Here is a 25,821-nt window from a genome sequence, read left to right as displayed (position 1 = left end):
ATGTGCCCTGGTTGTAGGCACATCCTCAGTGGGGGGGTGCAGGAGGCAGCTGATCAATGTTTCTAACTCTCTATCCCTCTCCCTTCCTCTCTGTAAAAAATCAATAAAATATATTTTTTAAAAAATAAAATAAATTAAGTTTTGGCCAGTGTGGCTCAGTTGGTTGAGCATCTTCCCATGCACTAAAAAGGTCACAGTTCGATTCCAAGTCAGAGTGTTATAGGGACCTCTCACCGACACAAGAGAGGTGATACCAGACAGGACAGCCCTGAGTCAGTGGAGAGGGCTGTCCCCAACCTTGATCCTTGTCTTCTCATATAAACGAATTTATACAAGAAACCTTGACTGAGTTGTGAAAAGCCAATTAATTAAAGCATGCATTTTTGTTGAAAAAAGCAAAAGCAAAGCAAGCAAACCTGTATATCTGACTTACGAAGCACAGACGGGCTCTCAGCCAATCTGAAGAGCAAGTTGGGTCGAGGTCTGAGGCGTTATATACCCTCCTGTCTATAGGCCTCAAAATTTCTCTGCTGACTATTTTGGTATATAGACTAATTCTCAAGGTCCCTTTTTTAATTTTGTTGTGGTCTCCCAGAATTCATGAAAAGCACCTGTAACTTTATCTTGCCAAGCCTTGAGACTGCTGGCTTCTCTGCTTAGAAGGCACTTAAAACTGCCCTTTTTTTTTTTTTTCTTTCCCCTTTCCTCCTCCCTTTCTGCATTCTCTCATTAGGGAGGCTTTTTAACCGTTTGCTCTCTGTCCTTGGCTGGGGAAGATAATGGCTTGTTAGTTACAAGCTGGCTGCAAAGTGCCCACACTGTTTGGCCTTGTTTTAACTTTCCTGTCTCAGATTTCCTATTCCTCCTGCCCTGGAATCCTGTAGAAAGGGCACATGCCAAGGTTTTGGGCTCAATCCCTGGTCGGGGTGTGTCAGGGGTAAATTCAGGAGGCAGCCGATTGACTTATCTCTCTCACATCAATGTTTCTCCCTCCTTCTCCCTCTCTCTCAAAAATCAACAAAAACATTTTTAAAATGTAAAAAATCCAGTAAAATTTTAATTATGAAAGAAAAATAAATTGCCACTGCTGAGGGTTCTCCGACATCTTCAGATCCACCCTTCTCATCTGACAGAAGATGAAATTGAGGCCCACAAAGAGGAAGGGACTTGTCCAAGACGGAACAGCTACTTAGCAGCACCGCACCCCTCATCCCAGGCTATTGGAGCTTTTGAAGCAGGCCCCTTCCCAACAATCTCAGCCACCCAAACATGCCCACCCAACGGGGCACCCGAGCAAACCCCCTTTCAAAACAGGTCCTCCCAGGGGAGAATGGGCTACTTTGCTTTCAAGTGTGGGAAGAAAAAGACTGGCCCGGAAGGGAAGTGAGAGACTGTGTTCGAGTCCTGCCTCAGGCTTTTCACGGCTGTGTGTTCTTAGACAAACCCCTGCTCCTCTCTGGGCCTCCGTTTTTTTTTTGTTTTTGTTTATTTTTAATAAGATGGAGGTGAATATTGTCCTAGATGGCCTATAAGCACCTGGACCTGGAAAGAGCTAAAATTTGGCAATTCCATAGTTTTCTGGGAGGAAAGTTCTGGGAAGACCTATGGGATTGCTTTCATATCACCTCATTCTAGAGCTGCGCTTATCCAACAGAAATATATTACAAGCCATATGTATATAATATGTATATAATATTTCTTACAGTCCCACTAAAAGAACAGGTGAAATTAATTTTAATAATATATTTCACTTAATATAGTCAAAATACTATTTCAACATGTAATCAATATAAAACAAATTGTTGAGATAGTTTAATTATTTTTTCACACTAAGTCTTTGAAGTCTAGTGTGTATTTTACTGTTGTGAATGTGGACTAGCCATATGTCAAGTGCTTCCCAAACACATGTGGCCGGTGGCTACCTGACTAGATTTAGCTCAGGGGTGACCTGGGGCCTCACCCTCCTGCGGTCCATTCTAACTCCAAAGCCACCAATTTTCTTTATAAAAAAAACAACAACACTAGCCCTAACCGGTTTGGCTCAGTGGATAGAGCATTGGCCTGTGGACTGAGAGGTCCCAGGTTGGATTCCAGTCAAGGGCATGTACCTTGGTTGCCGGCACATCCCCAGTGGGAGGTGTGCAGGAGGCAGCTGATCAATGTTTCTCTCTCATCGATGTTTCTAACTCTCTATCCCTCTCCCTTCCTCTGTGTAAAAAAAATAAATAAAATATATTAAAGAAACAACAACAACACTAAATCATGTCGCTCCCCAGCTTAAAAGACCTCTGATATTTCAAGCCTTCATAGGACAAATTCTGAACACCCTGGCAAAATTGAAAAAGAACCTTCACAATCTGGCCCCAAATTTCCTTTTAAACTGTTCTCTTCCCTCCTTTTTCTTTCCAAGCTGTGGCCACAATGGCAGAAACTGTTCTCTCACCCAACAGGCTTTTCCATCCTCCTTGCATTTTTATCTCTCCACTTAGGGATCTCCTTGAAGAATCATTCCTTCCTTCAAGGAGTGCCTACTAAATGTCAGGCAGCCTGCGGGGCTTTGGACCCAACTCAAAGAGCTACAAGGAACCTTCTTGGATCAACTCTTACCCCTCCCCCTACTCCAGCCTCCACGATTGTCCAATCCCACCCCGCTCCACCCCGTCCTACTAGTAGGTTTTAGCCACATCGCCCAGCTGGGTGGTTTGTTCACGTGTCCTTCTCCCACCCTCTCCCCAATGCCTTGCAGCGAGCATTCCTGGCCATTTCTTCAGCGCCTGCCACCACGTGAATGCTCCATAAACCCAGGAGGGGTGAATGAGCAGTCAATCCCGACTTTCTCATCGGAGGAACTGAAGCCCATCCGGCCTGAAACCCTCGTGCAAGTCTTCCCAGCGAGGCGCGGGTCGCCTAGGACCCCCGGCGGAGCGAGGAGACACGCCCCCGACCCAGCGAGGCACTAACCCCAGCAAGCCTCTCGCCCCCCCCACGCCCCGTCCCCGCCAGCGTGGCCAGGACAGACCCAGGAGCGCAAGGGGCAGGAAAAAGGGGTAGTCGGGGGCACGTGCGCGCAGGAGCTGGTCAGTAGGGGGCCTCCCATCTTGGGACGCGGAGGAACCGACCTGCAAGGAGCCGCTCGGAGGCGGGAGGGGCGGCGGCACAGCCGGAACTACAAATCCCAGGGGCGGCGGAGAGACAGAGGCGGAAGGGACGGCCTGGGGCGGGGCGGGGCGGGGCGGGCTGGGCTGGATCGAGGCTGCAGCAGCAGGAGGGCCACGTTCTGGCTGCTGGCACTACGCGCGGAAGACCATGTCCGGGAGCAGCAGCTGCAGCCAGACCCCCAGCCGGGCCATCCCCGCCACTCACCGGGTAGTCCTCAGCGACGGCGTGCAGCTCCCCCCCGGGGACTACAGCACCACCCCCGGCGGCACGCTCTTCAGCACCACCCCGGGAGGTAGGCGCCGGCTCGCGGGGTCCGGGTGCGGGCGGGGGGGAGGACGGGCCGAGCGGAGCTTGGGGTCGACCCCCGCCCATTGGACGGGCGAGCCGACCCAGGGGCGCGGGGGGCTGGGAAACCTGGGTAAGGGGTTTCAGGGTAGCGGCGAGGGTCACGGAGATGACCACAGGGAGCGAGCGGGTGGCCGCGTCCCGTTGCCTGCTCTCTGGGTGCGTCCTCCGGAGCCGGGATTGCACACTGCCCCATGAGTTCCCTCCTTCTGGGAGATGGCTGAGCGCCCCCCACCCAAACAGATAGGCACGCGTCCAGGATTGCCACTTGCCGAGGCGTGCTGCACCTTGTGGGTGTTGGGGGGCCGTTCTCAGGCGTTGGGATCGGGGTGCCCACGGATCAAGGAGAGGACTGGCCTGGAGGTTGTTTTTGGCGGGGAGGTGGGAGGTTCTCTGTTGGGATAAATGCCTCGTGTAGAGAGTCCTTTTTCCTTCCCGAGGTACCCCCAGTTTTGCGTCGGGCAAGCACCCTCGGACGGAGGGAGGTTTGGGGCTGACTGAGGGTGCTCGCCTGCTCCAGCAGCCTCGCCGCCACCTGTGGCAGATTGCCCACTTACGTGTGTGGGAACTCCGCCGAGGGACCCGGGGTACGGGCAGGGCTGCGCAGAAAAACACGTCCCTCCCTCCGGGGGGAGGGGGGACCCGTGTGACCTCCCTAAGAGTGGATGAGGAAGAGGAAGCTGAGTTGGCACGGGTTGGTGCCAGCTTTGGGCTGCCCTCCGGAGCCAGGCATTCCCTCCCAGCCCCGGAGCCCCGGCGCAGAGGCGCTGATGAAACCTGCCCGCTTGTTTGCATAATGAAATCCTCCTCGTGGCTCACGTCCCTCCCATCCTCGTGCTGCCCTCACCTCTTTTGCCCTTCCTCCTCCTCCTCCCCCCTCTACTGTTCCTGCCCAGACTACTAGAAAACGGCCACAGATCCTGGCGCGGCGCTGAGACAAGGGTGCGGGCGGGGCGGCGTGCAGCCGCATCTGCCAGCGTTTGGGGCCACATGCTTATTTTTCCAGGCAGCTGTCCCTCCACCAGCGAGGTCTGGGGCTGTTGGATACAAAACATGCAAAGTTAGAATCGTTGGGGGATCTTAGATGTTCTCGTCCAGCCATGCCACCTTCTTCTACAGACCATGGCACCGAGGCCCCAAAGCTTAAGAACACGCGTCCATTGTCCAATTTTACACCTTTTCCCAAGCTGAGCAAGAAATAGCTGCCAAGCATAGTGGGAAAGCTGCTCGCTCTCTCTCTCTCTTTTTAAAAATGACCCCAGGAAAAGTTCCCAGGGACTCTTCCTGCCACTCGTGACTCAAATTCCCTTCCCAGCTGGCCTTTATGTATGTAGTCCATGCTGCTCTGCTTTTTCTGTGCCCCCATGTGTCTTTCAGGACCTTGCCCAACAGTTTGGGGCATTTCCTCAAGTGAGGGTGTGAATCTGCTGTTCAGGGTGGACACTGAGGCAGGCCTGAAGGCTCAGGAGGCCCTTTATTGCCAGATGGGGAAAGATCAGATTGGAAGCCATACCCAGCAGTCCTGTTTATAGGGAACTCTCCACTTCTACCTTGGACTGGGAAATGGGTGTTTTTTGGCAGACCACAGCAAACCCTCCTCCTTTCTTTGAGGGTCTTCAGTTGGGAGAGAGAGGACGAGGCTTCTGGTTCAGAGTGTAACCAGGAGAAAGCTAGCAGTGCCAGGAGAAAGACCAGTCTTTCTTGTCTGGGGTGTCCAGAGGCGCAGGCACAGCTCACAGTCCGTAACTGGAGAATCCTGGCTTGCCTCTGCCTCCGTTAGCCACGGTGTGAAATCTTCCTCCAAAACACACTTTACCCTAACCCTTTGCCAGGGCAGAGAAGCTTGAACTAATGAGAAAGGGTCATTCTGTTGCATGCTGTTTTCAGTCTTCCGGGCGCAGTTGAGTTACCGGGGACCTCATTTAAATGCAGATTCTGTAGGTTCTGGGGTAGGGTCTGAGATTCTGCATTTCTAATTAGCCCCCAGTGATTGCTTTAAACGCCACACCAAGCACAATAGTCCCTTACGTATCCGTGGTTTCACTTATCTTGGTTTCAGTTATCCATGGTCCAAAAAGATTTAGTGGAAAATTCCAGAAATAAAAAAGTAAGTTTTACATTGCACCTCATTCAGATCATGATGACATTTTATGGCATCCTTCTCTGTCCCGCCTGGGTAGTGAATCATCCCTTTGTCCAGCATATGCACGCTGAACATGCTATCCGCCTGTTCGTCACTTAGGGTTTGGTACTATCCGTGCTTTCAGGCTCCACTAGAGGTCTTGGAATGTCCCCCCCCCCCCCCCCCCAGCCTGGATAAGGGGAGGCTACTGTACTCAGAAATTAGTAAGACATGACTTCCCTCACCTTTTCACACCTTGGGGTCTGGCAAAAAAAATGATGCTTCTATCCAGGTAAACTTCTCTTGAGGTCGGGTTTGGCATCAATCTTTAAACCAGGGTCTGGAGAGAGAGCCTGGATGGGGGCCTGCACTCATTTACAGGAGATGCCAGGAGCTGTTGAAGTAAGTGTCCAGCAGTCACTCTTGCTGAATATGGTACTGCAGTGTTTGTCCCTGGAGGAAAAGGAATAGCCATCTTCATTCGAGTGACTCCAGTTTACTTTCCAGGGTCATTTATCACCACCATCAACACACACACACACACACACACACACACACACAAGCTGAGCCACTGATCTGAAGTTAAAATGTCTGGAGAACGTAAGAGGAATTTGCTGAAGGGAGTGTCGTTTATGAATACTTGAGCCCATGGAGTCTTGAAAATCTCCAGAGCACCACAAACCAGCAGAATGTTTGGAATGGGTCAGAAACCTTCCTCTGTCCCACCCCTCCTTAACTCCCCTCCATGTTCCCAGTTCCATGTTAGACATTGGACCCCAAAGCCCACAGGGGGTTGCTTGGGTAGTAGTCATTCTTAAGCCCTATACCTGGATAAACTTCATCAGAGGTCAGCAGGTAGGGCTACAGGTGTTAATGACACCTTGTTTGGTTAGACAAACTGTGTGCCCAGGAAGCTTACCTTGGAGCAGCTCCCAAGTGTTCGGCTATGGAACAGAGTGCCGGGAAGAGGGGGAGGTCACTGGGCACTGAAGCTAGAGTACCGGTGTCCCGAGGCCTTAGTCACATAGAGGAGACTACATCTCACTATTAAGGACAGGTTAAAAGTAGTTGGACATTAAGGCAGTGAGGGAAATACAATAAGCCTCTTTTCTTTTTTAATTTATTTTTTCCATTGATTAAAAAAAATTTTTTTTTAATTCTTTATTGTTGAAAGTATTACATGTCTCCTTTGCCCCCCATTGACCTCTCCCAGCCGGCTCCCGCCCCCCAGCACAGGATGGGCCTCTTTTCACACTGACCTGAGCTTCCTTTTAAAGCATTTAGAACATCCCACACTATGTCCTCATGAGAGACTTTGATGGGGTCTTAATTGTAGAGCACCCCAAACTCGCTCCGATACCCACGAACCTCCCCGTCTTTAAGACATTTACCACGTCCAGAATTGAAATTAGTCTTGACCTCAAGGGATTGTGTTTCTAGTTGAAGATGATGAAGACATACTTGAAGTAGAATTATAAGCATCCAAGTTGTATCTGTAGAATGAAGCAGTTAGACAGACACCCCCCACCCCGTGACCAGTAGAACTTGCATGATACTCAGGTGAGAATTGCCCACTCAGAGCAGTCACCCCGGTAAGCCTCACATTCTGACAGTGCAGACGTAGCTGTTGGGTTTTAATTGCATTCACAGGTTTACTTTTTTTTTTTTCAATATCCTCAAAGGTGGTGGGGCTTACTGTTTGTAAGAGGAGTTTGATTTTCTTTTTCCTGGAAGAGCAAAAAGTTTTATATTACCAAATTTGGTGAAAGGGCCAGCAGTGTGGCACCATCTTTATCCGTTGGTAGTGAGGCATTTTCTCCCAGGACAGTGGTCGGCAAACTCATTAGTCAACAGAGCCAAATATCGGCAGTACAACGATTGAAATTTCTTTTGAGAGCCAAATTTTTTAAACTTAAACTTCTTCTAACGCCACTTCTTCAAAATAGACTCACCCAGGCCGAGGTATTTTGTGGAAGAGCCACACTCAAGGGGCCAAAGAGCCGCGTGTGGCTCGCGAGCCGCAGTTTGCCGACCACAGTCGTAGGGGCTTTTATTCAGTGTCCTTCCAGAAGAGTTAAGAAAGGGATTGTATTGAAAAAAAGGATTGTTTCCCAAGGTGAAAGTGTTCAATGAAAGTGGTTCGTTTGTACACATGGATTCTTGCATGCTCAGGCAAATGAAAAACGTGTTACTTTCTGGTCTTACCTAGATCCATGCCAGTGTTTCTTCTCCATTATGATTCATCATAAATGAATCATGTGTATTTGTTTACGTGTTTGTGCCCTAGGTTGGCCAGAGAGCTCTTTCAGAGCTGTCTTACTCATCTCTGTATCTCCACAAGTGAGTGCCAGGTCTGGTGTTTAGGATGTGAAGAGTTGAGAAGAAGCCTGGAATGAAACTATTCTCAGACCCTGGCCAGTGTTTGAGTGTTGTCATGTGCACCAAAGGGGCGCCGGCTCAATTCCTGATCAGGGCACATACACAGGTTGCCACTTTGGTCCCTGGTCCGGGTATATGCCGGAGGCAACTGATCAATGTTTTTCTCTCACGTCAATGTTTCTCTCTCTCCCTCTCCCTCTCTTTCTCCCTTTCTGACTCAAATCAATAAAAAAATAAAGCATTATCAGGGTAACCTAGTTTCTTTACCACCAGGCCTGGGTCTGAGCTGGCTTAACAATAACATTTACAGGGTATAATTGTTTATCTTGGAATGTCCAAGGGGCAGAAACTCTCTGAACTTTCCCACTGATTTCAGTGTTACAGATAATAGTATTCCTGATATTACTTTCCTCTGTTATTATTGAAGAGAAAGTAGAAGGAAGTGACTTTATACTGAACACGTTAGTTTTGGGGCCAGGGTCTCAGACACTGGAATTGACGCTCCTTATTTACATGTTTGCAACCAGCATCACTGACTAGGCAGGAGCAGATGACATCTGCCGGTGGCATTTGTGTGCTGAAAGACATGGGCAGATGTCATCTCAAAAGGGGCCTTGTGATCCAATGTCTATGCCCATGAACACTCATGAGAGGCTCAGAGATCAGGCCTCGATCATCACCAGCTGCCCAGAGATACTTGTGTTGATGAGAATGTCCGTATCACTTGGCTATTGCTGTCTAACAAGCCATCACAAAGCTAGTAACTTCAACAACATTCCTTGACGATTTTGCCTACACTCACTCATGTGGCTGCATACAGTTGGCAGCTGAATTGCCCTTGGCTAGAAGGTCCAAGATGGCCTTACCCACATATCTGGGGCTTTGCTGGGGACAGTAGGAAGGCTGGGGGCTCTCTGTGTCTTCTTCAAGAGTCTAACCTGACTTATTTAGTTGGCAGTTTTCAAGGTCTCTTAGGGCTCAGGCTTAGAAGTCACATATCATCACTTACACTGTATTCTGTTGGTCTAAGCAAGACACAGGGCTAGCCCAGATTCAAAGAGAGGGGAGCCCTAGTCAGTTTGGCTCAGTGGATAGAGCGTCAGCCTGCAGACTGAAGGGTCCCAGGTAGGGGGTGTGCAGGAGGCAGCCAATCAATGATTCTCTCTCATCATTGATGTTTCTATCTCTCTCTCTCCCTCTCCCTTCCTCTCTGAAATCAATAAAGATATATATATATTTTTTTTTTAAAAAAGGGGGGGGGGAGGAATAACTGCCTTCGAATGAGGGAAGCCCCGTGTGTGAATAGGGATGGGAGGAGTTATGGGGGCCACGTTTTCAGACCATTTTCCATAAGAGCCAAAGCTCAAAAAATGGTCTTTGAGGGAACTTAACTGGCCAGCAGAGCCAAGGCCAGGGGTAGAAGCAAACCAGAATAACAAGCCTGTGAATCCGCTCTGGATTTGAGAACAGAGGGCACCTTCCAGAGAACACTGAGTCATCGATCCCATGCCCCATTTCCAGGGCCTTGTGTCCAGCTCCACAAAGCAAACCATACAGATGGGGCCATGATGCCAGACCACTGGGCAATGCATTCCACTTCCTGTCGTGCCTCCCCTTACTCACCACTACCTTCTCTTTCCCCTTCAAGTGGCCGGGCTTTGGGGACACTCTTCAGAGGAGCCCACACTTGCTCTGCCCTCCCATTTGAACATCCTTGATTTTCTGGCAATAGGATGGAGTCGAGTTTTTGAGCCCAGCAGTCTAAAAGAGGGTGGGAGTAAGAATACCAGGAGGTACAGGCGCGTTCTGAACTCCCTTTGGTTTCTTGGTGATACATATAGCATGGAAGTTAAGAACCAGGTCTCTTGTCTTAAAGAGAGTGTGTGTGTGAAAACGAATTTCTCTTCTCAGCTCTTCAGAGTAAAAGGGTAAAGCCGGCCTATGTTACTTTGCCAGAGCTGCCAGAACAAAATACCACAAACTGGATAGCTTAAACAGTAGAAATGTATTTTCTCACTGTTTTGGAGGCTGGAAGTCCAAGATCAAAGTGCAGGCAGGGTTGGTTTCTCCTGAGACCCCTGTCCTTGGCTTGCACACAGCCTCTCTCTTACCGCCTCTTCACATGGTTGTGGTTGTGGCCATGGTTTGTTCCTCTGCGGTCTCTCTCTCTCTCTCTCTCTCTCTCTCTCTCTTATAAGGACACCAGCATATTGAATTAAGGCCCCACCCCAATGGCTTCCTTTTAACTGAATGGCCTTTTGAAAGACCTTATCTCCAAGTACATTGAGGGACTAGAGGTTGGGACTTCAACCTGTGAATTCAGGGAGACACAATTCACACACAAAACAAGGCCCCTCCCCTTTCCATGTGTTTCTGTGTAACGGGAGGCATTTCAGAAGGGCACTCTCCCTGTTAGTAATGAATTTCTGGGGTCCCTTCACCCTGCTTTGGCGGCATTTTGAAGTGTTTGGGGGAATAAATAGTTATTTTAGCTATTTTGTTCTGAAAGTCTCTGTAAAAGCCTTGTTCTTCCTGTTTAATTTTCAAATAAACTGGCATTAATTCCCTCCAAGGGAATTCCTCAGAAGTGAGGGACTAACCAAGGGGCCTTTGCCACTCGATGATCACCCCTAGTTGGTGTTCTTGGGGCTTCCTGAGATGCCAGGCACCCGAGAAACGCCTGGGTCTGGGTTCTCTTTGCAGAGCTGGTGGGGGCAGAGGTGAAGAAAGATCTTGGACTGAGCACGCTATGCTTCTCTCACCAAGACTTTCTCTCCCTGGCAAGTCCGCTCCGCTTGCTAAACAGACAGCTCAGCCAGGAACGCTGCCCAGACACTTGGGGTTCCTGCCTGGTGGTCATGGTGGTGGGCGATCCCTGGTAGACCCTGGCACGTCTGTGCCCTGGCCTCCAGGTTGATCCAGAGCTGGTGAGAGCTGAATTTAAAATTGCCCGGATTATTTTGTCCTCGGGCTGCTGGCTGGCTTCTGAGCACAGGCATTCAAACCTCCCCTGACCCTGTTGTGAAATGCTCTCCCTTTCCCTGGAATGGGAACAGCAGTTCTAGGAATTCCATTCTTGTACTTTTGCTGGGCCTCATGTCCTGCTCGGGGGAGGCCCAGGGGGAAGTGAGGGATGAGCTCGTCTCAATTTACAGGAGTCGCATCCAGCAGCCTTTGGAACCCGTGCGGGTACTGTGGGGAGGTGGAGGAGGAATGAAGGCAGGTCTGTCTCTCCGGGAACATCCTGTTCTGGCCAAACACTCAGAAGAAGCAAAAGTCTGAAGACCCCTGTAGCTTTTCCAGTTGCCAGTGCGACGGCCTTGCTAACTTGAAACAGAGGTTTGTGTCTAGGACTGGAGATAAGACAGGCTAGACCTGCCTCTGGATGTCTGGGTGGCTGGTGGGGGGCAGCCTTTCTAAGTCTCAGTTTCCTGCCTATGGGTTGAGGGTAATGTATCTCCCTCTTTGGGGGACGCTGAGACCCAGCATGTCAGGCTGTGAGTGCAGGGTCTGGCCCACAGGCAGGCAGTGATGACTGGTGGTGATAGCTGTAGTCACTTCACCTGAAAATCTTAGCATTCATTTGTGCATTACTGTACCGGCTGCAGGGGCCGTCAGTAAATGCTCCTCGGCCTCCAAGCAGCTTCTGGCCTGCTTGTGTGTGCTCTCCTCGTTGATTTTCTTTTCATAGCAGTTGTGTGGTTTATTCTCACAAATGGTTTGTTCTCATAAAAGGAGTCAAGACATTCATTACCTTATTTCATCTTCATGATGCTCCTGTGAGGTGTGGATTTTGTTAGTAACCTCCTCTTAGAGCTGAGGAATGAGTCTGCCCTCGGCGTCAAGGGGCTGGTACATGGTGGGCCCCAGGTCTGAGCCCAGAACTTCTGCCTCCAGGCCTCGTGCAGTTTGTACCACTTTAAGCACCTGCCAACAAGGAGATCCTAAAAATAAATGGCAGCGTAACAGAGCTGGAACAGACCCTAGAGATTACCAGTAAAGCCTGGCCCGGGGTTCATGCTTTAAAAATAGCTCCATGAGCCTAATCCACAGCCCTTGTTTACAGGTGAGGAAACCAGACCCTGGGGGAATGTCTAAGTCACTATATACCTTCAAGCAAACTGTCCTCACCACCAAGGATGTCTTGGAAAACATGCCGTTCTTGTACTTGGTGCACATCTGGAGTTTCAAGTCCCAAAAGACACTGGTTACCAAACATGCCAAAGCCAGCGGTGGCTCTCGAGGCATGTCTCTTTGGGCCCAAAAGGGATGGCGGAGGCCTTCCCCTCCCCACAGGTCTCTTTCCAGGGTTGTTTTCCTCGCCCTTGATTTGTCCCAGTTTTGACCGTCTATTGGTCCCTGGTGTGCAGGGGACCAAATAAATGGTGAAATACGTCGCCTGAAGCCATACAGGTCATAATAGCCAGGGCAGTGGCCGGCAAACTCATTAGTCAGCAGAGCCAAATATCAACGGTACAACGATTGAAATTTCTTTTGAGAGCCAAATTCTTTAAACTTAAACTATATAGGTAGGTACATTGTTATTAACTTAATTAGGGTCCTCCTAAGCTGGCCTTTGCTTAAAAACTCAAGGGGCCAAAGGGCCGCATGTGGCTCGCGAGCCGCGGTTGGCCGACCACTGCCCTAGCTCTTATGACCTGTATGGCTTCAGGTGACATATTTCACCATTTTATTTGACATATTTCACCTATGAGGGGGTTTGTGTCTGCCACTGTTCTAATCCACACTATAACCCCCTGAAGTTGGCACTATCATCGTCGTCATCCCCATTCTACAGAAGAAGAAATGGAGGCACCACGAGATTGAGCAATAACTCGCCCAGAGTGGTGAGAGCTAGCACATAGGAGAGCTGGGTTTCTAACCACCAGGCTGCAGGAAGAGCAGCAAGTATTCATCCTGAGACGTTGCCCCCACCCCCTCTCTCCACGGGGCAGGGAACTCCTGCCGCCACTGAACTCGTATTTCCCCCACACAGGCTTGTACAGTGATTCATTTAAAAAGCCTTTCAGCCGAGAATGGTTTGGCTCAGTGGATAGAGCATTGGCCTGCGGACTCAAGGGTCCCAGGTTCGATTCCGGTCGGGGGCATGTACCTTGGTTGCGGGCGCATCCCCGGTGGGGGGTGTGCAGGAGGCAGCTGATCGATGTTTCTCTCTCATCGATGTTTCTGGCTCTCTGTCCCTCTCTCTTCCTCTCTGTAAAAAATCAATAAAAATATATTTAAAAATAAATAAATAAATGAAAAGCCTTTCAGTTAGAAAATAGCCTCAGTTCTTCTCTGCAGGCAGTTCAAGACCAAACCTTGAACTCTGCCCTCCCCCGAACCCCCATCCCCAACAGGATCCCAGCTACACCAATCTGAAACATGCTTTGAAACGTGGGGAATCCACCTCTGTCCTCCTGCCCTGCTGGGGGACCAGGTCCTGGGTTCCCCTGCTCTGCACCTCCAGTCTCTCCAGTCTAGGTCATCCCCTGTCCACCTCCCCTACGGCCCCCTCACTTTGGGGCAGTGCAGAATTGTTGGTTGTTTGGGGTGACATGGATGTTTCTCTGGCTCAGGCTGCCTGGAAGCTGGAAGACAGGGCTGATGGGGGGCTTGGTATCTCTGTCCCCGCTGGCACACACAGGGTAGATCTCTCCCCTCTCCCTCTGTGGTCCACACACACACCTCTGTTTTTAGACTTCACAGTTGACTGTATTCATTTGTTTACAGGTCTTTCTCTGACTAAATTATGAGTGTCTGAGGTCAAGAAGCTCGTACTAGAGCTAACTTGCTTGTATCCCTAGCGCCTAGCCTGGTGCTGGTACAGAGGGCTTCTGTGGGTAAGAAATGCACTCCTACTTTTGGGACATAGGATTGAACAAAGATTGATAATGTGTAGGTGAGGGTTAACGCTTGTCCCTGGGTTACATAGTCCCCATCCTTGAATGCAGGATGTGGGGGGGGTCAAGTCTAGCGTGGACAGGGGCCAGTACACACCAGCACAGAGAGGTGCAAGAGGGGTGAGCGCACCATGCCACTTCTCCAGCCCTGCAGAAGCCCCCCTGGGCTTTTGGGGGGAGTCTGCCTCTTTTAATCCTCACCGGAGGATATATTTTCAATTGATTTCTTTAGAGAGAGCGGAGAGAGTAAGGAGGGGGAGGAGAGAGAGGAACATCGATGTGAGAGAGATACATCAATTGGTTGCCTCCCACATGCACCCCAGCCAGAAATCAAGCCTGCAACCCAGGTATGTGCCCTTGACTGGGAATCTAACCCAAAGAGTCCGAGGGCCGTCACTCTAACCACCAAGCCAGACTGGCCAGGACTAACCAAAAAAGTTTTAACTTGACTTACTAGAAAAGGAAATTCAGACCCTATATCCTTATTTGTTTGCTTATTGTCCTCGTATCCTTATTAGAATTTTGTATTTTTAAAAAACGCTCAAGCCGAGGCCGGTTTGGCTCAAGTGGATAGAGCGTCAGGTTCGATTCTGGTCAAGGGCATGTACCTTGGTTTGCGGGCACATCCCCAGTAGGGGGTGTGCAAGAGGCAGCTGTTCGATGTTTCTCTCTCATCGATGTTTCTAACTCTCTATCCCTCTCTCTTCCTCTCTGTAAAAAAATCAATAAAATATGTTAAAAAAAAAACGCTCAATGTAAAAGATGTTCGGTTGTTTGTGTTTGGGTTTTTTTTGCTTTAATCCTTATCTTACCCCCCAGAGGTAGCCAAACACAAACCACATCTAGTTAGTTCTGTGACTCTTCTTCATACAATATATTGTGAACAATGTACACTTTTCTTCTTCCATACAGCAGCTTCACAGACAGCATTGCACTGTAGGTCTGTTCCATGATTTATTTAACCTGTTCTTAGTTTAAAGAAAAATTAAAGTTTTGTGTGTTTTTTTTGTTTTTGTGTATGTGTGTGTGTGTGTGTGTAATTATACTAGAGGCCCAGTGCACAAAATTCATGTGTGGGTATGGTCCCTAGTAGCTGCCGGCTGAGGGATCCTCCCTTCCCCCCACCCCTTGCCGCCGGCCCCGCCCCCTGGTCGAACTCCCTGTTGAGGGGACAATTTGCATATTACACTTTTATTATATAGGATTATTCTGTCTACTTTTGTATATGCTTGATTTTTTCATAATAAAAGTATTTTAAAGTTACTGTATGTAAATAGTTTATATATGTAAAATAGTTAAAACTCAAAAATACTAAAAGGCTTCTAACAAAACAGCAACCTCTTGCCTCTCCCATCCCCATCTCACCCTTCAGAAATAACTAACAACATTTTTCAGTCTTTCATTGGTTGACTTGCTTTTTTGATAGGCGATAATTTATATATCACAAAATTTAAAAAACACATATTCATAACTTTTATTGCTATGACTCCATGAGCCAAGTATGGAGTTTCTATTTTTTACAACTTAAAAAAAAATTGCTTCATTTAAAAATGTGCTTAGTTTTGCCTGGCCGGCATGGCTCAGTGGTTGAGCGTCGACCTATGAACCAGGAGGTCAAGATTTGATTCCCGGTTGGGGCACATGCCCAAGTTGTGGGTTCAATCCCCAGTGTGGGGCATGCAGGAGGCAGCCGATCAATAATTATCTCTCATCATTGATGTTTCTCTCTCTTTCTCCCTTCATCTCTGAAATCAATAAAAATATATATATTTTAAAAATAACAATAAATAAATAAATAAATAAATGCTTAGTTTTCATTCAATAAATCTTCCCATGCCCTTTAGCACCTCTTTTAAAAAAAAAAATATATTTTTTATTGATTACAGAGAGGAAGGGAGAGGGAGAGATAGAAACATCAACGATGAGAATCATTGGTTGGCTGCCTCCTGCACGCCCCCTACTGGGGATCGAGCCTACAACCCAGGCATGTGTCCTTGACTGGGAATCAAACCAGAGACCTTTCAGTCTGCAGGCCAACGCTCTATCCACTGAGCCAAACCAGCTAGGGCTCTAGCACCTCTTTACACACACAGTCAGACTTCTCAATTTATGAGTCCATTTTTTTCCCTTTTTTTCAAACTAATTCAGTTTGGCTTCTCTGAACCTGCCACACAGCTATGGACATAGGATTCCCTGAAGCCTCTCATCTTTCTCTAATTTTGGAAGAATACATCCTCCTATATCGCTTTCTGAAAATATCTCTATTCTACTTTACTTGATTAGTTGTTGGCTGGGTATAAAACAGTCAAAATGAATTTTCCCTCAAGCTTGACACGATGGCAAGCTTCCAGTGCTGCCATTAAAATTTTTTGTGCCATTCTTATTCCCAGTCCTTGTGTGCACCTGTTGTTTTTTCCCTCTTCCTGCAAGATTTTAGGATTTTCTCTTTATCCTTGGTATTGTGAAATATCAGGATGAACAGTAAATTCGTGTTTTTAATTAATTGTACTGGATACTCAACGGGCATTTCATTCAGGAAATTCAGGAAAACCCTCTTTTAATTCAGGAAAATCCTCTTTCTTTTTTTCTATTTAAGTAAACTCCTTTTTATCAGTTTCTTCTCTCTTTCCTGACTTCCTGTTATCCAATATTGAATCTCTAATTTATCTTTCTGCCTATTCATCTCTTTGTCTTTCTGTTCTTTAAAATCTGCTTCCTTTATGGTTTCCTCCTATTAATTTATCCAGATCTTTCTTTCAATGTTGTAAGTTTTTGTCAGAAATGTGTGGAGGCATTTGGCGGTTTATATTTAAGAGTAAAATGCTCAAGAGCTGACTGGAAGCCCCTTGAGCGTTCTGCAGACTGGTGGCTAGCTGAGGTTTTTCCCCTGGGGAACCCCCTCTCCGGATCTGTTTCTGTAGGGCTTTATCTTTACTCATTATCCTGAAGCAGGGGAGGGGATTTGAGGCTCACCATTCAGAAAGTCAGCTTTAACTTAATTTCCCCTCCCTCCTGGGGTGAGGACCACATGGCAGCCCTGCATGTTATCAGCCCCCATCCCCTTTCCCAGGATGCTGCTAACCCCTGAACCTCCCTGGGGTTCTCTGGGGTGGCCCCACTTGCTTCACGTTATAATCCCCACCCCTGCATTTAGGTGTCACCTTTCCTTCTGTTAGAACCATTCCTCCATTCACCTTCTGTCTTTCTATATTGTGATTTGGGAACAGTTTGAGCCTCACTTGCATCCAAGTTGGAGCCTGTGCTTCTGTTTCTTAGTGTTTTACATGACGTTTGAGAGGAGCCGCAGGAAAACTGCTGGGCTCTGCCATCTTGAAGCCTGTTAGATCCTCAGAAACTCCTGTTTGTAGAAACCTAGTGGAGTTGGGTCCTTTTCCCAAATATGGAGAGAGGAAGCAGGCCCTTGGCTGAAGAGGGTTGTGTGGAGACCGCCTGGCGCGATATCCACACTCCCCAGAAGACCTCACCTGACAGCACCCTCCAGCACTGCTGCTCCGCGCCTCGCAGGGACCTTGGCGTCCCCTCTGGTGTCCATTTCCGGTCCCTAAATGCAGGCCAAGGCCCCAGCACCAGGAGGCCACAGCAGCCTTCCAGCCAAGAGTTCCTCTTTTTGACAGTATGGAACTGTGTGTGTGTTTTTTAAGTTTTCCTCACCTCTGGGAGGTGTAGGGAATTTCCAGAAGATCACTGTTAACTGAAGCTGTGTAGTGGTGAATCCCATGAAGGGACGGAAGGAAAAAGGCTTAACAAGCCCAAGAGCTTCGTAGGAAACATTTCCACCACATGGATCTGTAGCTTCCGTTCCTCATCCTTCCCAACTGAATCGGAGGTGGCTCTGTGGTCTCTCTCCCTCCCCCACTTGGTGCCTTGTCAGCGGGCTTTCTGGACACCCACTGTTTACCCTCCGCAGCTAAAATGCCCCCGGGGTGGGTGTCTTAGATGCCTCTGTCATCACTTCGTTTATGGATTTTATTAGCACAAATGAGGGTTTGGCAAAAGTAGGTTTACAGTTGTGAGTACGTGAAACAGAGTTCATTCATGTATTTTTTTTTATTAATTATTGTATTATTTTCCATACAAACAACTGTAAACCTACTTTTGCCCCACCTTGTAGTAAATTATATCCTGTTATGTATTAAAAGGAAATTTGATACCACCACTATATATGGAAAACCAGATTCACTTGCCATTAATAGAAAGTAACTATAAAAAGAAATATAATGACAACAAGACAGTTTTAAATTCTAGCTGGATTCCCCTGCCTGTGGAAGGCTTTGTATTTTTTTTTTTTTTTTTGCAACTTCATCACTTTATTCAAATCTTCAAAATAGTCTTTATTCTACATTTTTAGTATAAAAAAATCCACAAGTTAAATGCACCACAGTGTAGAGAGAGAGACATACAACGCTTAACTTCCATAACAGTCAATGGTACAGTCAAGCATCACATGTACAGAACACAAAATTTAGATGAACTGAAATTATAAAAATAAAACCCAATTGCAAAAAACAAAAATTAAAATATTAAGGATCTCTGAAATATTCTTAACCCTAATGAGATTTCACTGGACTCAAGTCGTTTTGTAGAGGCATTCACAGCATGACCCCATCAACGCAGCTTAGGAATTATTGGGAGCCGTGAGTGGCTGCATCAGACGCTTGGACGATAAATGGTAACCCTTGGACAATAAATGACAACTCCACTTAAATTTGGCTCTAAAGTCATCAGGCTTATGAAATACATCCTCCTCCTTGCCCTCCCTCCCACCACACACACACATTTTAAACAAACTGTTGTTTACAGTTTGTGTTGCTATCCTTTGTTCAAATAAGCTGTTTTTCTGGCACCAAAGCAAATTTGGGTTTGGTTCATGTAAGAGACAGCCTATGAGGAGGGTCCAAAAGGCACCCTCCACTTTTGCCTGAGGAGATGCAAAAACAGAAATAATGGGGTTTCAGAGGATCCTTGTGAAAGACAAGTTAAAGATGACAAGTGGGGACAAGTGCAAGGAGAGAAGGAAATTAGTCTGACTGGCTTTCTGTCCTGCACCACTGAGTCAATGGAGATTGGCGGGAGGGAATGGAAGATGGGTTGGGCGTGGGATGTGGGACAAAAGATGGAAAAGAAAGGCAGACAACTAATGCATTTCACTTATAACAAGCAATATAAATCAAAGACTTAAAGATTAAAGACCAATCAGAATAACTTGGCAACTTTAATTCTTAGGAAGATCAAAGTTCCCTCCAAACCTAATTTGATGTTTTGTTACTAAAAGCCAAGACCAGTATGGTACAGTATTACTCCAGAGGAATTAAAGGAAGATCTTTAGGGCTGTTTCACCCACATTCATTTTATGAATGGATACCTCCCCTACCTCAAAATGCTTGAGGGAGGTACTGCTACCATTACATGGTTCCTTATTAAGTTTGAAAAGTGCCTGAAAGTTTGGGCACCAGAAAGACACCCCAACAACATGTGTCTTAAACTGCAACTTCAGGTTAATATGACTAAAGCAGTTACATTGTGAGAAGTGCTGAAGGTATGTGATGTCTTTCCCGGCACAGAGGTGGCCTTGGGTCTTCACCAGATGGTGTAGCCACCACCTGAACCACCCATGAAGAAGGTCCCCTTCCGCTGAGTTACGAGGACATTGGCTCCCTGCATGACTGCAAGCTGAGCAGCATGGGGAGGGCATCCAGGGGGTGGAGGAGGAATGGTGCCAGCAGTAGCCCCGGCTCCAAATCTGGCACCTGCATCATACCCGCCTTCCACCAGCACTGTTGAACCAGGTGGATAGATGGGGCCAACAGGATAATAAGCCATGGGGATTGTGGAGCCTAAAGGTCCAACAGCCACAGACTGGGCCATGGGGAAGATACAGTGAGGCGCCAGGAAATGCAGCTGATAGGGTGGGGACGGTGGCAGCCCCTGGGTGCACAAAGCTGGGACGATAGAGCTCTGAGTAGGCAGGTGGAGCATCCGTATAGGGTGGAGCCTGAGGGAGATGCAAGGTCTGAGGGCACACTGGATTCCCAGGAGGCTGCACAGGGTAGGTTGGCTGCGTTGGATATTGGCCTTTGCTGTTCATGGTGGCTGCGGGTCCGGTTCGGCTCGGCTTCGCGGGCGGTTATTTTTTTCGTCCTCTTCCTGTTCGTAGTCCCTTCCGTGTCCTGCCTGTGGAAGGCTTTGAACCTGAGGCCTGCTCTTGGTTGAAAGGGGAGCAATCGGCAAATGTTGGTGAGCTGTTATATTACTTCAGAGGTGATGAGGAATAACCTCTCACTGTTCACTGTCATTTGATGGATCAGCTGGGTCTCCCATGAGGACCCTGAGTCCTGTACTTTAGAAAACACCCCTTTTTAAGTATCACAGGATGGGTCCAATGTGTTGTTTTAGGAGAGTGAATAATTCCATAAGACTTGGTCCCCACCCTAGGGTGACACTTGTGACAGGAGAACAAAAAGAAAATGAATGGAATTCAGACCATCTACAAACCTTGAAGTGCGGTGACGCCTCAGAGCAATGGATAAACCAGTGCCAGGGACAGAGCAGGGTGGCACGGGGAGGTGGACGTAACCGGAGACCGTTTTGTGGGCAGGTGGAGCCCCTGAGTCACTCCTCTCCACAAAGCCCAGGCAGGGATGTTCTCGTTTTTACTAGTTGGGGAATGACTTAATTTTTTTTGTCCACACATTTGTAAAATGGAGTGAAAGATTCTGGATACCCCAGGAGGGTGCTATAAGGATGGAATTGAAAAGTGAGTAAAAAACATACCTTTTCCACTGTGGGACATGATTGTCCAAGTAATAACGCTGAGCTGCAATTAGGTCAGTGAATTGGTGGGCTTTAAGGAGCGAGCACAGGGTGCGCCAAGCTCTGAGCGGAGACAGGATGCAGTCTGGTGGCCAGAGGGCCCCTTCTTCCATCAGAGTAGCGGGGAATCAGGGCAGTTTGGTGGCAGCAGAGTCCTAGGCACCTAAATAAGTCTCGTTCCACCTTTTATAGGTCTGTCTTTTTAAAAATATATTATTATTTTTTTTTAAAATTTTATTTTTAGAGAGAGAGAAAGGAAGGGAGAGGAAGAGAGAGTGAGAAACATCAGTCGGCTGCCTCCTGCATACCCCCTATTGGGGATCAAGCCCACAACCCATGCATATGCCCTGGCCGGAATCAAACCAGCATCCCTTCGGTACACAGGATGCCACTCAACCAACCAGCCAGGGCTGTAGGCCAGGCTTTTACAGGAAAACCTGCTGCCTGTGCTGCGCCATGCCTCAGAGACGTGGAAACGTCAGCAGGCAGGGGGTTCAAAGTGGCTCTACCAGTGTCCCCGTTCCCTTCCAGGTACCAGGATCATCTATGACCGGAAGTTCCTGATGGAGTGCCGGAATTCACCTGTGACCAAAACCCCCCCACGGGACCTGCCCACCATTCCGGGGGTCACTAGCCCTGTAAGTGACGAGCCCCCCACTGAAGCCAGCCAGAACCACCTGCAGAACAGCCCTGAAGATAAGCCAGCAGGCGGTGAGTGGCCGGGCTTGGCCAGGGTCTTCTTTGGGATGGGAATGTATGTGGCCTGAGAGTCCTAGCCACTAGGGGGCGTTCCAGGGAGGGACTGATGGTGACTGTCTCACCTGTGGAGCAGCTCAGAGTCCAGAGGGAGGGGGGTAAGGATTGGGGGAATGGTGGGGAGAACTTTCATCAGTACCAACTTTCCCCATGAAAGGGGCCCAAGAGCCACAGAAAAGATGATTTGGCCTCACCAGGTAATCTAAGTGGGGAGATTGATTGAGATGGAAGAGGCCCCACATAGCAACTTTCCTAAGTGTGCCCCTTTATATAATTGTTCCTAAAGCTATACCTCGTATCTGCATCACTAGAAACACATCCACGATATTCATGTGCAGGAGATGACTTTTCCAAGACATGGTGTACTTGACCTCCAGGAAATGACATGTCTACAGGCTCAGAAAGGCATCCAGGATGCCTTCTGTCAGGGTGTCATCCACTAGTGGATTCTTGATGAATAGTAGAAATGCAACCAGTTATTTGCAGGTTTGCCATGGGGTCTCTAAGCCCTTCTGATCCCTCCTTCCTTCCCCTCCAAGTCATCAGAACAGCCCCCCGGGCAGAGGTGTGTGTGAATGTAATCTTTGTGGCACCGTGACTGGCTCATCAGCGTGTCTGAGCTCTCCCACTATGGGAGGGTGCAGTGTAAGCACTTGCAGACAAACCGAGTCAGCCTGGAACTCGCTGGCTCTTCACCCGGAAGGCAGTACACCAGGCCAGACAGGAAGCAGCTGAGACCTCGGGCTGGGCTGGCTCTGCTGACAGCAGCAGAATCCATCTACCAGGAGCCTGCAAGGCCATGACTCATAATTACCTTGGGGACCCCACAGCCCAAGACAGGAGACAGTTGCCTTGCCTTTCAGGCTTGGAGAGCAGTGGAAGGGTGGGGAGAGACACAGGGAGCAGTGAGGACGGCACCGGGTAGCGGGGTGTCCTGCGGTGTGTTAAAGGATGGAGAGAAGGATGAACAGATTCACGTGGCTGTTGGCACGGTGCCTTCTACCCCTACTTTTTGCTTCCAATCAAAGACTGGAAGTTGAGGGTGGAAATGTAACTCCTGAAATTTTTCCAAAAAATATTTTTATTGATTTTAGAGAGGAAGGGAGAGGGAGGGAGGGATAGAAACATCAACGATGAGAGAGAATCACTGATCGGCTGCCTCCTGCACACCCCATGCTGGGGATCGAGCCCACAACCTGGGCATGTGCCCTGACCAGGAATTGAACCTTGACCTCCTGGTTCATAGGTTGACGCTAAACCACTGAGCCATGCCGGCTGGGCACTCCTGAAATTGTTAAGTCGCCACTAACTGAAGGCTGTCCCTTGTCCCCACTTGCATACCCTCTTACTTCCCAGTTTCTAGAGCTGCTCTGGCCATAACAAATGCAGGGTTGGCCTAGTGGTGCCCCAGGCAGCAACCTTACCCACAATAATAGCCTAGTAGGTTCTCACAGTTGTGACGGGGTGTGATGGTAAGGGAGGGACATCATTTTTCATTTTGCTGAACTGGATGTAAGGAGCCAAGGCTCCTGGTCTTGGACCCACATATTTGTGTTAATATAACCAGAAGAAGAGGCCAGTTGTATTTCTGTGGGGCTAGAGCAGGCATCTTACTATGTAGAACAGGCGTCCTCAAACTACGGCCCACGGGCCACATGCAGGTGTTTTTGCCGTTTTGTTTTTTTACTTCAAAATAATATATGTGCAGTGTGCATAGGAATTTGTTCATAGTTTTTTTTAAACTATAGTCCGGCCCTCCAATGGTCTGAGGGACAGTGAACTGGCCCCCTGTTTAAAAAGTTTGAGGACCCCTGATGTAGAACCTTGGGCCTTGCCCAGGAGATGCTGAATGAGGCAGTTCCATTCAAAAGAAAACCTGCAGCATGAATGCCTTGGAAATTTTAGTGGAAACGGCAGTGAGGGCGGTGAGTGGCTGAATTATTGCAGGGTCATGCTATTCCATGGGCAGTCAGAGTATGCTGAGTAGGTTTTGGTATCATTTTCTTAACTAAAAGTTGGAACACATGCTCCAAAAAGCTCTATGGAATAATTAAGGACTATTTTTCTATGAAATTATATTTATGTCAATTCACAAGTAATCATTCATTCTTATAAAAAATAATAAAAAGTATACAAAATTCAGGGCTATCACCTCTATGGGAAACCTGGCCTCTGTGCTTGGGGAAGAGAACACAGCTGGACAGGGCACCTTCAGATCGATGTTTCCAGGAATACCTAGTGTAGTCCTGCCTTCCCTCCATTCTCCTTGGCAACTAAATCTGGCCTCGGCTCTTCTTGTAGGAACACCAGAATGAAAAGATAACACATCTCCCTGGCTTCTAAAATGTCAGTTCTAGTGGTTGAGTGTCGACTTAGGAACCAGGGGGTCACGGTTCGATTCCCAGTCAGGCTATGCCTGGGTTGCAAGCTCGATCCCCAGTGGTGGTGTGCAGGAGGCAGCCGACTGATTTGTGGTTCTCTCTCATCATTGATGTTTCTATCTCTCTCTCCCTTTACTTTCCTCTCTGAAATCAATAAAAATCTATTTTAAAAAAATAAAAATAGCCCTAGCTGGTTTGGCCGAGTGGATAGAGCGTCGGTCTGCAGACTGAAGGGTCCCAGGTTCGATTCCTGTTGAGGGCATATGCCGGGTTGCAGGCTCAATCCTCAGTAGGGGGCGTGCAGAAGGCAGCCGAACAATGATTCTCTCTCATCACTAATGTTTCTCTCTCTCTCTCTCTCTTTCCCTCTCCCTTCCTCTCTGAAACCAATAAAAATATATTTTAAAAAAATAAATAAAACAAATGTCAGTTCTAACAATCACCATTGCTCACCTGGCCCTCTGTCCTTTCTCTCACCAGGTGAAGAGTCACAGTTTGAGATGGACATTTAAAGGACCAGCCGTCAGAACGAGCAATGCCTCTGGGCCTCTCTGGCCCTTCTCCGGAGAAGAGTCACACCGCCAGTTATCATCCTGGGCAGCATTGGGTGTGGGGTCGACCACCCCAGTCCTCTGCTCCCTCAGTCAGGGCACCAGTCCCCCCTTCCTCTTGGTGAACACCAGCAGATACCTCTTTGTGCCTCCATTCACGCAAGAGCTGGCACCCCAAGGGGAGTGACTCTCAAGAGCACACACCCCGCAGCCTGGGCCAGGAAGTGGACTTGGAGGAGCCCTCCTGAACGACCAGCCGGCTCTCTTCCTCTGAGGGCACACTCCCCTTCCTTAAGTTGGTGTGCTTGGGGAAGTCCCCTTCCCCTACTTCCTCAGCAGAGGAAATAAAAGCCACCTTTGCCCTTGGGCCAAAACTTGGCCCCTGTCTGAGCTTTTTTCTACTCCATGGGGATAGCAAACACCAGCTACGCTGCACAGTGCATGCAAAGCACTTTCCTATACATTATCTCATTCGGTTCTCATGCTGATCTGTGACGGAAGTAGAGCAAGTGTCTTCCTCATTTTACAGCTCGGAAGTCAAAATCACACCCTAGTAAATGAGAGATGGGACTGGGTTTGAACTGTGCTCCTCTCCATCTCTTGTTTTCCAGTGGTGGGTGCCACCTCTTTTCTGGGCTTTGTTTCCTAAGCCTGGCAAGTGACCTATCACCTTCACTCTGTGCTTCATTCATGCAAGAATCAAAGGGAAGAGCCTGAGCCTTGGCCAGTGTAGAGCCTCTTTGATCCATGTGCCCTGATATTTGTTGAGTGATCCCTTTGTGTGAGCTGCCATTAGGGATACAAACATGAGACAAGCTCGCTCTCTTTTATTTTCACAAGCTCTCTGCTTTACCGTTTCATTGAAGCATACGATTTACCCATTAGGAAAAGTAGCACAAAAGAGATTATATAGGATTAGTAACCAGCAAGTGGTCCATGCAAATGGAGGCTTCATGGAGGTGACATTACAGTTGGTCCTGAGAAAGAGCGGGCTGGGCGGAGGCAGGGGCCCAGTGTTTCCGGGATCAGGTGGTCTTATGGATTCAGGGTGTGCAAGGACAGGACATCAAGTTGCCTGCTTTGGCCAGAGCAGGCAATTTATGTGTGTGGAGATGGCTTTTATAAATGTCCAAAAAAGGCCAGGTCTCTAAGGGCCTTGAATGCCAAGCAGACATGGAGGAGCCCTTCTGAATGATCTGGCTCTGTAAGCACTTTCCTAGACATTATCTCATTTTCGATTCTCATGCTGATCCCGTGACAAGTAGAGCAAGTGTCATCCTCATTTTACAGCTTAGAAGACCAGCTCAGAAGTTGAAGTCACACACTAGTAAATGAGAGATGGGACTGGGTTTGAACTGGGTCTTTGCTGAGAAATAAGGTGTTTCTCATCATAG

At 48.2% G+C, this 25,821-nt stretch overlaps 1 protein-coding gene and 1 pseudogene across 1 annotated transcript; one reads left to right on the top strand and one right to left on the bottom strand.

The window, feature by feature from the left end:
* The first annotated feature begins 3,226 nt into the window (after positions 1–3,226).
* EIF4EBP1 (eukaryotic translation initiation factor 4E binding protein 1) lies at positions 3,227–24,801 on the top strand. Its single transcript, XM_008146174.3, has 3 exons — positions 3,227–3,451; positions 21,271–21,450; positions 24,357–24,801. Exons 1-3 carry the CDS (start codon positions 3,307–3,309, stop codon positions 24,386–24,388), a joined length of 357 nt encoding a protein of 118 aa, XP_008144396.1. The 5' UTR covers positions 3,227–3,306; the 3' UTR covers positions 24,389–24,801.
* On the bottom strand, positions 19,329–20,104 carry LOC103290262 (DAZ-associated protein 2-like; annotated as a pseudogene).
* Positions 24,802–25,821: the final 1,020 nt, after the last annotated feature.

This window comes from Eptesicus fuscus, chromosome 8 (genome assembly GCF_027574615.1).
Source record: "Eptesicus fuscus isolate TK198812 chromosome 8, DD_ASM_mEF_20220401, whole genome shotgun sequence".
Taxonomy (NCBI): Eukaryota; Metazoa; Chordata; class Mammalia; order Chiroptera; family Vespertilionidae; genus Eptesicus; species Eptesicus fuscus.
This window is presented reverse-complemented; position numbering and strand designations above follow the sequence as displayed.

Excerpts from the sequence above, each read along its gene's own strand:
- EIF4EBP1 (XM_008146174.3), top strand. The coding sequence starts at position 3,307 with ATGTCCGGGAGCAGCAGCTGCAGCCAGACCCCCAGCCGGGCCATCCCC. Across the intron at positions 3,452-21,270 it reads CTTCAGCACCACCCCGGGAG|GTACCAGGATCATCTATGAC; the intron begins GTAGGCGCCGGC and ends GTTCCCTTCCAG. Across the intron at positions 21,451-24,356 it reads TGAAGATAAGCCAGCAGGCG|GTGAAGAGTCACAGTTTGAG; the intron begins GTGAGTGGCCGG and ends TTCTCTCACCAG.